The sequence below is a fragment of the Budorcas taxicolor genome, chromosome 5, assembly GCF_023091745.1.
Source record: "Budorcas taxicolor isolate Tak-1 chromosome 5, Takin1.1, whole genome shotgun sequence".
Lineage (NCBI taxonomy): Eukaryota > Metazoa > Chordata > Mammalia > Artiodactyla > Bovidae > Budorcas > Budorcas taxicolor.
In genome coordinates, this window is record NC_068914.1 from 163,419,670 (window position 1) to 163,429,968 (window position 10,299).

The 10,299-nt window shown below is 66.0% G+C and overlaps 2 protein-coding genes across 2 annotated transcripts; both read left to right on the forward strand.

Moving 5' to 3' along the window:
* The first annotated feature begins 857 nt into the window (after window positions 1-857).
* Window positions 858-1,933, forward strand: ADM2 (adrenomedullin 2). The gene is made up of 2 exons (XM_052641512.1): window positions 858-967; window positions 1,615-1,933. The coding sequence occupies exons 1-2, from the start codon at window positions 858-860 to the stop codon at window positions 1,931-1,933; spliced, it is 429 nt and encodes a 142-aa protein (XP_052497472.1).
* Window positions 1,934-5,195: 3,262 nt separating this feature from the next.
* MIOX (myo-inositol oxygenase) lies at window positions 5,196-8,074 on the forward strand. The gene is made up of 10 exons (XM_052641140.1): window positions 5,196-5,210; window positions 5,658-5,738; window positions 5,900-5,980; window positions 6,057-6,219; window positions 6,373-6,440; window positions 6,569-6,678; window positions 6,775-6,842; window positions 6,927-6,976; window positions 7,564-7,676; window positions 7,811-8,074. Exons 1-10 carry the CDS (start codon window positions 5,196-5,198, stop codon window positions 7,917-7,919), a joined length of 858 nt encoding a protein of 285 aa, XP_052497100.1. The 3' UTR covers window positions 7,920-8,074.
* Window positions 8,075-10,299: the final 2,225 nt, after the last annotated feature.

A 10,299-nucleotide genomic window follows, 5' to 3' on the forward strand; every position in this document is an offset into this window, starting at 1 on the left:
CCCATCCTGGCCTGGGAAAGGAATCCACAATGGGTGGCAATTAAGAGTCCTTACCTATTTAAATTCCTTGCAGAAACCATTTAATATTTCAGTAATGGGAGGAAATGTGTGAAAGTCGCTCAGTCGTGTCTGATCCCCTGGACTATATGGCCCACCGAATTCTCCAGGCCAGAATACTGGAGTAGCCCTTCTCTTCTCCAGGGGATCTTCCCAACCCAGGGATCGAGTCCAGGTCTCCCACATTGTAGGCGGATTCTTTACTGTCGGAGTCAGCGGGGAGGCCCCCCGGGGGCGTGGGTGGAGATTTCAGGAACAGAGCTGCTGGGCGCTCTACTGAGGAGGGGATCTCAGAATCTCCTCTGGCTGGCCTCCGCCTCCCACTGGCTCAGAAATCTGGGGGCAAGCCCCAGGGCGGTGGGCGGGATCCACTCTGCGACCACACCCCGCAGCCCCCTCTCCTTCACCCTGGACAGTTCGGCCCCTCCAGGCCCAGGGACAGGGTCTCCCATCGGAAGGTGGCGGAGGCGACGCTGGCTCTGGGGGCCCCCGGCCCGCCGCCGCGTCTCCAGAAGCGGCCCCAGTAGGGGTCCGGGTGGGGAGGGGCGGGACCCCGCCCAGCCGGCGCGTCCGGCTCCGCCCCCCTGGGAGACTATTTAGCCCGGGAGGGTGCTGGGGCTCTGGCACCTGCAAGACTCTGGGCACGAAGTGACGAGGAGGCGCCCGCACCACCTCCCGGAGACCCTCGCCAACTGACCGACCGGCTCCAGTCTACGCCCCGAAGTGCCCGCGGAAGCATTGCGGGCCTGGGGCCGCCCCCCACACCTGCCCGGCTCGCCGCCTCCTCCGGCCCCGCCCGCATGGCCCGGCTCCTGACGGTCACCCTCGGTTGCATCAGCCTCCTCTACCTACAGCTCCCAGGCGCGCTGTCCCTCGGCCTGGCCCGGAGCCGACCGCCCACGCGACACAGGTGAGCAGGTCTCAGACCACCCTGGCTGCGGGGACAGGAAATCAGATGCTCCGGAAGGCCCCACCCCGCCGCCGCCCCAGGACTGCGAACTGGGGGAAACCCGCTTCGACTGCTAGGGCTCACATGCTAAATCCAGCCCCAGGCCCTGGGCACCCCCCGCAGGGCAGACGGCTCCTTTTTCTTTGCTTGCTCTTCTAAGGCATGCCCACTGCCCCACTGGCAGAGCAGACCCCTCAGAAGGAGGGTCAGCTGTGGGAGGGGAGGTTAAGGGGCTTCCCACACCTGCCCACCTTCCCCCACCCCAAGGGAAGGGAGTAACTTAGTCCTGAGCAGAGTAGCCCAGGGAAGTCAGGCAGCTGCTTGCCCGGCCCTTGAATGGGCTACTGAGATGGCTGAGGGCCAGAACCCCAGCCCTGAGCTCAGTGGGCTTCCCCTGGCCTGCTGGCCCATGGCGTGGGGTCTGTGGGCTTCCCCTGGCCGTGCTCCAGCCTGGGGGGTGGGGGTGGGGGGGGTGGGCTTCCCCTGGCCTGCTGGCCAGTGACTTGGGGGCTGTGGGCTTCCCCTGGCCATGCTCCAGGCTGTGGAAAGCTGTGGGCTTCCCTGAAAGGCTGGACCACTGGGTTTACTTCCTCCGTCTCCCTGTGCAGGGAGCCCCCAGCCCGGACACCTGCCAGTGGCTCGCAGCCTCGGCACCCTGCAGCCCTTCCCGCAGTCTGGAAGCTGCACCAGGCCCTCCAGCCCAAGAAGAGTGCCAGCCTGGCCCCTGCCAGGGGTCAGCCTCTCCGCAATGGCCCCCGCCGACACTTGGGTCCCCGCAGGCCTAGAGCCCAGCTCCTGCGTGTGGGCTGTGCGCTGGGTACCTGCCAGGTGCAGAACCTCAGCCACCGCCTGTGGCAGCTCGTCGGGTCGGCCGGCCCCCGGGACTCGGTCCCTGTGGACCCCAGCAGCCCCCACAGCTATGGCTGAGCCGGGGGGCAGGCCTGTCCCAGCTGGGATGCTGCACCACATTCCCAGGGCTGCAGCTGAGCCCCCAGCCCAGCGCGCCTGCAGAGAGAAGCCCTTAGAAGGGCAGTGCAGGCACCAGCAAACACCCCTGCCCCACTCTCCCCCGTCACGTTCTGCAGCAACCAGCCTCCAATCGCTGTGGACTTAGAGGCCCACGTGGGGGCTCAGCGGGGTCTGACCACCCAGGGGCTCTGCACTGAGAGAGGGTAACACTTGGGGGTCGGGGCTGAGAGGAGGTGGCTGGCAACATTAGATGCCAGAACAGGGCACAGAGGAGAGGGTCTGCCCGAGGACATGGGGCAGACGTCGGGGACCTGAGCACACCAGGCCTCCTCTGGGCTGCGGGAGAGAGGGACTCTGGGTTGGCCACTCGTCCTGACATGGTAGGGTTAGGGCTGGGCTGTTCTGCTCCAGGTGGGTCCAGGGTAGCAACAGAGACCTCTGCCTGCACTCCCTGAGGGCAGCTGGGGAGAGGGTGGAGGGGTCCTGGAGCTAGGCAGAGCAGGGTGGGAGTGGGGTGGGAGTGGCAGTTCTCCCAGAATCGCCTGGGAGAACCTTAGCTCCAGGTGCGTAGGGGTGGCCGACCAAGGGCCAGGGCTCCACAGCCCACAGGGGCTCCCTGAGCGCCCCCTGCCCAGCACGGGGACTCAGTGGGACCAGGCCCCGGCTATCAGTGCACAAGTCAGCCAGAGGCGGAGTCTGGAGTGGGCAGGTTGGCAGCTGGGGGAGGAGTTACATGCTGGGAGCTAGGGCCTTCTGTCCTGGCGCCTGGGTCTAGGGGCTCAGAAGGGCGATCTCCCTGATTCAGCAGACCTTTCGTGCAACACTTAATTTGTCGACGTTTGCCGTGTCACCCTTTCAGCCACCGAGTGAAGGGAGCACCACCAACTCCCAGCCAGGGAGCAGGGCCGGGCCTGTGGGCACCGCAGTGCCCACCCACAGATCCTGAGCTGGGTGCCCCACGGGTGGGCGCTCCCCATCCTCGTGCTGACTCCTCCGGCTCGTGGCTCCCCTCCCCTCCGCCAGGCCACAGGAGGTCAGCCCGGGCTGGTCCCTGCCCGGCTGGGGGGGTGGACGGAGGGCAGCCACAGCAGCTTGGATGCCGTGCGGAGGCTGGAATAGGCGCTTGCCGGGGCTGGAGAGGCCTGTGGTCACTGAGGGGTGTCGGAAGAGCGGGCAGGGAGGGTGGGCCGTGAGGGCCAGACAGGCTCCGGGATGAGGAAGAGGAGGCCCCAGGAAGGCTGGGTCGGGGAGTTAGGAGCTCAGCTGGGCAAAGCCCGCCACGGCCCTGGCCCTGGGCAAAGTCCCCGCGGTGCAGTGCCCGGTGCTCGCCGGGAGGGGGCACGGCCCCACACGGCGCCTCCACGAGGCGACACCGCCTGCCAGGCGGCCCCCAGGGCTGTGGTGCCCGGCATCCCCCCAGGTGCTCCCTGAGCCTCGGGCCCCCAGGGCCGTGGTGCCCGACGCCCCCCCAGGTGTTCCCTGAGCCAGGCAGCGCCCCGGGCCGTGGTGCCCGGCGCCCCTCCAGGTGCTCCCTGAGCCAGGCGGCCCCCAGGGTGCTCCCTGAGCCAGGCGCCCCCCCAGGTGCTCCCTGAGCCAGGCGGCCCCCAGGGCTGTGGTGCCCGGCGCCCCCCCAGGTGCTTCCTGAGCCAGGCGCCCCCCCAGGTGCTCCCTGAGCCAGGCGGCCCCCCAGGTGCTCCCTGAGCCTCGGGCCGTTTTCCTTGGGTCGCCTGTCACGGTCACAGCATCACACTGGTGTCCAAGCTCCAGGCCATGTCCCGGACGCCTGTCCGACCGCCTGCTTTGAGACCTGGGGGACGCCCGCCGGGACCCCACCCACCCCCTCCCGCTGCTCCCGCTGCTCCCGCTCCAGCCAGAGCCTATCGGTCCTGTCCTGTCTCCCGCCCTCAACCAGACCCGCCAGCCGGCCCTTTGTTCCTTCCCTCAGTCCAAGTGACCAACCTGCTTTGGGGTGATGGGTCCAGTCTCCCCCTGGCATCCCCTCTCCATCCCTGAAGCAAATATTTGTGGAGCACTTGTAGAAACAGTGAATAAAACATCAGCCCCCACCCAGAGACTGACACGTCCGTGGAGGAGCGGAGGAAACTGACCTCAGGAGCACAGAGAACGAGGGATGCCTGGCGGCGGAGTGCTGGAGGCGCCGCGGCTCACAGGGCTGAGAGCGCTCCGCCGTTTTAAACGGGGGGCCAAGCACCCCCAGCTGACTCTCAGGAGGGCAGGAGGAGCCGCGTGGAGAACCCCTGGCCCACTGCCTTCTCCTGGCCCAGACTGCACCCTGGCCTCAGCCCTCTCTGATGACACCGTCATCAGCTCCAGGCTGTGAGGCCCTGCTGTGTGTCCTGCCGAGCCTGGCCCTTGAGTGACCCGGGCCGTGAGTTCATCTCTGCCCTGACTGGAGATGCAGCCTCAGCCTCAGAGCCTGGCAAAGATCCCCTGAGCCTCTCTGAGCCATGAGCCTCACCCAGTGTTAGCAAGAATCCCACCCTGGAGAGAATCCTGTCAAGTCGGTTTAGCAAGGCTGCCCCTACCCTTGACGTCTCCTCTGGGAATTTCCCCTTGACCCCTGCCCAGTCCCCCACCCCCACCCCAGGGCTGTGAAACCCCAGCTGACCCTGCTGTGTTCCAGCAGACCATGTGAACATCTCTCCCATCTCACAATCATGAATGAAGTCTTCATCCCTTCTGAACAAGTGTCAAAGGGCACTTCTCTGGAGCTCTCATGGTTAAGGACCCTGGCGGAGAACCAAGACCCCACGCGCCATCGAGCACCTAGCCGGGGCACTGCAACTGCTGAGCCCTGCAGCCAAGACCCCGCTTGGCCAAATAAATAAATATTCTGTCAAAAATGTCAAAATAGCGTTTTCTGAAACAAGCCCCGCCCCGCCCCACTCCCAGGTGCCTGGGGAAGATAGGGAGCTGGGAGGGGCAGCGTCCTGGAGGAGTTTAAAGCTCCTGGCAGGGGTGGGAGTCTGGCGACCTCAACCTCCTGGGCAGGTTAGTTGCTGCAGGGACGTGGAGGTTGGCTGGGGGCGGGGGGAGGGGGTGCTATGCTGACACATTAACTCTCAGAGGCCAGCAGGAGGGTGGATGGTCACTCATTACCGAGGGCCAAGGCCAAGGGGCTGGGTGGTGTCCGGTCACTTATGTAACCTGTGGGCATATATACGGGCACGCAGGCCCGTGGAGCTGTGCCTCTCTCAGGATGAAGGTGGCTGCGGTGAGTACCCCCGGCCCACGCAGACTGCACGCTCAGGGAAAGCAGGGCAACCCCGTGCCCCGCGCCCAGCGGGTTTCTGCCGGCCCACTCATCTGGGTCAAAGGGCTCCCTCCCGGCCGTGGTCTATCTAGGGCAGAGGTCACGGGCCCAAACGCTGGGTTCCCTGCGGACCTGCGTCCTGAGAAGGAGACTCCGGTGCGGGTGCTGTGTAGCCACGGCCAAGCATCACTCTCGGAGCAGACATCCCCAGCATCCGCTCAGCAGATAAGGACTCGGGGCCGGAAGTCTTGACTCGGGCTCGCCAAGGCCACGCGCCGGTGCCCTGGGGTGCCCACCGCCTCTCTGCCGCTCCACATCCAACAGTCCCGGCCCCCATGGGGTGTCCTCCCTTCCTCTTGGAGCTGACTTCCTGGTGAAATGGGTTCACCCCCCTCCCCACCCTACCAGGACCCAGACCCTCCCCTGGTCTCCCAGCCTGATACGGAGCCAGAAGCAACCAAAGACAAGGACAGCTTCCGAAACTACACGGTGAGGACCGCTCCCCGGCCCCGCCTCTCCTGCCCTGGCCCCTCACACAGCTCCAGGGGCCACCCTGTCCACAGCTTGGGGCCCGGGAGAGGCAGGCAGTGGCCCCCTGGGTGTCAAGGGCAGGGGTTGGCGGGCTGCCTGGCTGACCCTCTGGCTTGCAGTCTGGCCCGCTTCTGGACCGTGTCTTCACCACCTACAAGCTTATGCACACTCGGCAGACTGTGGACTTCGTCAGGAGGAAGGTAGGTGGCCGACTCCTAAACGAAGGCCCTGAGGGCTGACCCTGGGACCACACTGACCTCTCCCTTCCTGGCTCAGCATGCCCAGTTCGGGGGCTTCTCCTATAAGAGGATGACTGTCATGGAGGCTGTGGACATGCTGGACGGGCTGGTGGATGAGTCAGACCCCGACGTGGACTTCCCCAACTCCTTCCATGCCTTCCAGACGGCTGAGGGCATCCGGAAGGCCCATCCAGACAAGGGTGTGCTCCCCACCTGCCCTGACGGGTGCTGGGGAAGGAGGGTTGGTCTGGCCCTCTCCCAGTAGGCCCTGCGTCCCCCCACAGCCCCAGAACTGTACCTCTGCCCCTGACCCTGCACCCCACTAGCCTGCCCTGTCCCTCCCTCTCCTTCAGACTGGTTCCACCTCGTCGGGCTCCTGCACGACCTGGGGAAGGTCCTGGCTCTGGCAGGAGAGCCCCAGGTGAGGAGAGGGGTGGAGGGCGGTCAGCAGAGCAGGGCCCGCGGCAGTCTCCGCTCCAGGCTCTGGACACCCACTTGGGGGGCAGGCCAGTTACGTCCACCCACGGCTGCCCATCCATCCGTCCCCAGTGGGCAGTCGTCGGAGACACCTTCCCAGTCGGCTGCCGTCCCCAGGCCTCTGTGGTCTTCCGTGACTGCACCTTCCAGGCCAACCCTGACCTCCAGCACCCCCTGTACAGGTGCAGCTCCCTTGCCCTCCCTCGCCGTGGTTCCCCTCCCTCCTCCCCCTTCCGGGTTCTGCTCCTGAGCCCCTCCCCTTCCGTCCCCCCTTGCAGCACGGAGCTTGGCATGTACCAGCCTCACTGTGGGCTCGAGAACGTCCTCATGTCCTGGGGCCATGACGGTGAGGCCGGTTGGGGGCGGGGACGGCGGGGACCATCTGGAGCTGCCCCTCTGGGTGCCCGTGGTGACCCGCCCTCTCCCACAGAGTACATGTACCGGATGATGAAGTTCAACAAATTCGCCCTCCCACCGGAGGTAGGAGCGGGGTGGGGACCGAGCCAAGGTCAAGCCCCGCCCCGCCCTGCCCGCCGCGCCCACCAGCCCCGCCCACCGCCCACCAGCCCCGCCCACCGCCCACCAGCCCCGCCCACCGCCCTCCACCCCCGTCCGGTCCGCCGTGCCCCCAGCCCCGCACCGCTCGCCGCCCACCAGCCCGGCCCGCCCCCTCCAGCCCCGCCCACCAGCCCCGCCCGGCCCGCCGTCTCCACGCCCCGCCCCGCCCCGCCCCGCCAGCCCCACCGCCCCACCTCCAGCCCCTCCCGGCCCGCCGCCCCCCGAGCCCCACCCGCCAGCCCCGTTGCGCCCCCACTCCAGCCCCGCCCGGCCCGCCGCGCCCCAGCCCCGCCCACCGCCCTCCAGCCCCGCCCCGCCCACGGCCCCCACGCCCCGCCCCGCCGCCCCTCCTGTCCAGCCCCGCCCGGCCCGCCGCGCCCCAGCCCCGCCCACCGCCCTCCAGCCCCGCCCCGCCCACGGTCCCCACGCCCCGCCCCGCCGCCCCTCCTGTCCAGCCCCGCCCGGCCCGCCGCCCCCCAGCCCGGAGCCTGAGGCCTGGCCCCCCGCAGGCCTTCTACATCATCCGGTTCCACTCCTTTTACCCCTGGCACAAGTTCGGCGACTACCAGCAGCTGTGCAACGAGCAGGACCTGGCCATGCTGCCCTGGGTGCAGGAATTCAAGTACGGTCACAGCCGCGGTCGTGCCCGGGAGGGGGGGCGGCTCGGGGGGCTTCACGGGCCGGTACGGTCACGGTCACGGTCATGCCTGGGGAGGCGACTCGGGGGGCTTCATGGCCACCGTCCCTGTGCTGCAGCAAGTTCGACCTCTACACCAAGAGCTCCAGCCTGCCGGACGTCGCCGCGCTGCGGCCGTACTACCAGGGGCTCGTTGACAAGTACTGTCCTGGCGTCCTGTGCTGGTGACCGCCCGCCCACCCCCTCACCCGCTGGGTGTCCCGGGCGCAGCCACTGTCCGGAACACTGTCGACCGCCGCAGCCCTTCCGGAGGACCCCACGGGCCCACCTGCACGGCCTGCCCGGCTGGCCCCGCTCCCTGCTGGCAATAAAGACCCTGAAGCGGCTCGAGACCGAGGCGTGTTGTGGTGGGGCACTCACTGGGGTACCAGTCTGGAGGTGGGGGACCCCTGCTCTGGGCTCAGTCTCCCTAAAGAAAACAAAAACATCTGCTGGCTAGAACACACTACAGGAAACCCCGTGGTAAACGCACAGGCTAACCGTGAGGAACGCGACCCCTGAGGAGACCCCCAGGCGCAGCCCTCTCCTTGGCCAAGTGTGCGCCCTCACGCGGCGGCGCTGCGAAAAGCTGCCCATTTCTCTGGGGACTTCCCGGCAGGATTTTGCTGATTGCACCCTCTTGGGATCTTTTCATGTTTTCCTTGGTATTTCTTGCTAACTGATAACTGAGCGGAGGCTGAATCAGATTCACGTTTGACTTAGGGGCCAGAGTGCTCTAGAGGTGGGGGCTTTCGGAGAACACCGCTGTCCTCAGCATGGTCAGTTGGCCGCGTGGTGGTCTCGGGTCTGAGAATGCCCTCCACCGGATGGAGAGAGACTCACCCCAGGGACCAGGAAGCTCCCCGCCCAGTTTGGTTACTGCCTGTGCAGGAAGGGGAAGTACGTGCTCCCACCTCTCTTAATCAGTCTGTAAGAGCTGCTTCCGTAGCATCCTTCGAACACAATCAGGTTGTCTGTTGTGTATCAAGAACACACAGATTCAGCGGATTTGTGCTTCCATGAGTTGTTATCCTTCCTGGTGCTCAGACAGGGCTGGGGAGGGGCTTTGCAGCGGGCTCCTGGGCCCTTCCGATGATCGAAATTGGTCTCCGGGATGGGATGTCTTTACATCCTGGGATGGGATGTTACATCCTGGTGTAACAGGATGCCCAGACTCTGTTAATTTCCTGTGTCTGCTGTAACAAACTGCCATAAACTTGGTGACTTGTTGAAAATAACACGTTTCTTCTCAAGTACTGGAAGGCAGAAGTCTGAGGTCACGGTGTCAGCAGTGCCTCTTCCAGGGCATCCGTTCCCAGGTGGCGGCCAGCACCCGCGGCTCGTGGCTGGCCGAGTCTTCTCCGCCTTCACGCTGCTGCCTCTCTGTGTGCCGCTCCGCCCCTCTCTATAAAGGCGCTTGTGATGGCACTCAGTGGGCACCCAGATGATCCGGGATGACCTCCTCATCTCACGGTCCGTGATTATAGCCACAGGGTGCTTTTTCCAAGTGAGGCTATGCGCATGTTTCACAGGTCAGATGTAGACCACTTTGCGGGCCATTTCCAGTGGAACTGGCCCTTTCTCCAGGAACTTTGGGAGTGGGAAAGTGGAATTTCAAACGCACGTGCTGCGGGCTGAAGACCCAATCACTTCTTGAACGTCCACGGGTTGTGACCGTGGAGGTGGCGCTGCCCCCTGCCTCCCTGCCCTGCTGCCCAGTGAGACCCCCCCCCCCATCCTGCTCAAAGCCGTCCTGAGCACTGCAGCCCCGCTGCGCCCTGGCAGCAGGAGAGGACCGGTCAAGCGTGGCCAGAGGCTTTGCCTGGGACTTCGCTGGTTGCCCAGTGGTTGCAGGAGGTGGGGTTCTGACCCCTGGCTGGGTGCACATGCCCAGAGCAAGCGCACCGGTGCGCTCGGGAGCCCGTGGGCTGAGCTGCAGCCGCAGCCCAAGTGCCTTAATTAAAGAGCAAGGTATGGTTCAAAGAAGATCCTGCATGCAGCCAACCAATGAGTGAAGCCCACATGTGCGCACACACACGCATAGGAAACTGGTCTGCCCAGGCCTTCCCCACTCACTCCTCCTGGAGCCCTCCTGCCTGCTCGGGGCTCCCTCGCACCAGCCTCAGGCCCCCTTCCCCGCTGCGGCCCCTCCCAGACTGTGAACTCTGGCAGGGAGGTGCAGGGCACCAAGGGGGCCCTTTCCCTAGAGCGGCTTGTGAGGTGCAGGGGGCTCTGCAGGGGCAGGCCAAGGGCTCTGAGCCTGGACTGCATGTGGGCAGCGGGGCCTCTCTGCCTTCCTGAGAGTGGGGAGGAGGCCAGTCTCCGAGGAGGTGAGGGGGAGACACAAGAGCCTCAGAGCTGGGGGCGGGGGATGCTATAATGACTGTCTGGGCCCAAAGTCATCACCCAAGGGGGGCCTCCACGGTGCACAGCGTGGGTGGCCACCTTCACCTGGGACCCTAGGTCCCCACGCCTCTCTGTGGCCCTGCAGACTGTAACCTGGTCGTCTCCAAACAGGCCCCAGGGTTGGGAAGGGGGCCAGGGATCTCATGTCCTAGTCTACCCACGG

Coding starts and splice junctions, on each gene's coding strand:
- ADM2 (XM_052641512.1), top strand. CDS start 858: ATGGCCCGGCTCCTGACGGTCACCCTCGGTTGCATCAGCCTCCTCTAC. Junction 968..1,614: donor CGACCGCCCACGCGACACAG/GTGAGCAGGTCT, acceptor CTCCCTGTGCAG/GGAGCCCCCAGCCCGGACAC.
- MIOX (XM_052641140.1), top strand. Junction 6,843..6,926: donor CATGTCCTGGGGCCATGACG/GTGAGGCCGGTT, acceptor CCTCTCCCACAG/AGTACATGTACCGGATGATG. Junction 7,677..7,810: donor CCCTGGGTGCAGGAATTCAA/GTACGGTCACAG, acceptor CCTGTGCTGCAG/CAAGTTCGACCTCTACACCA.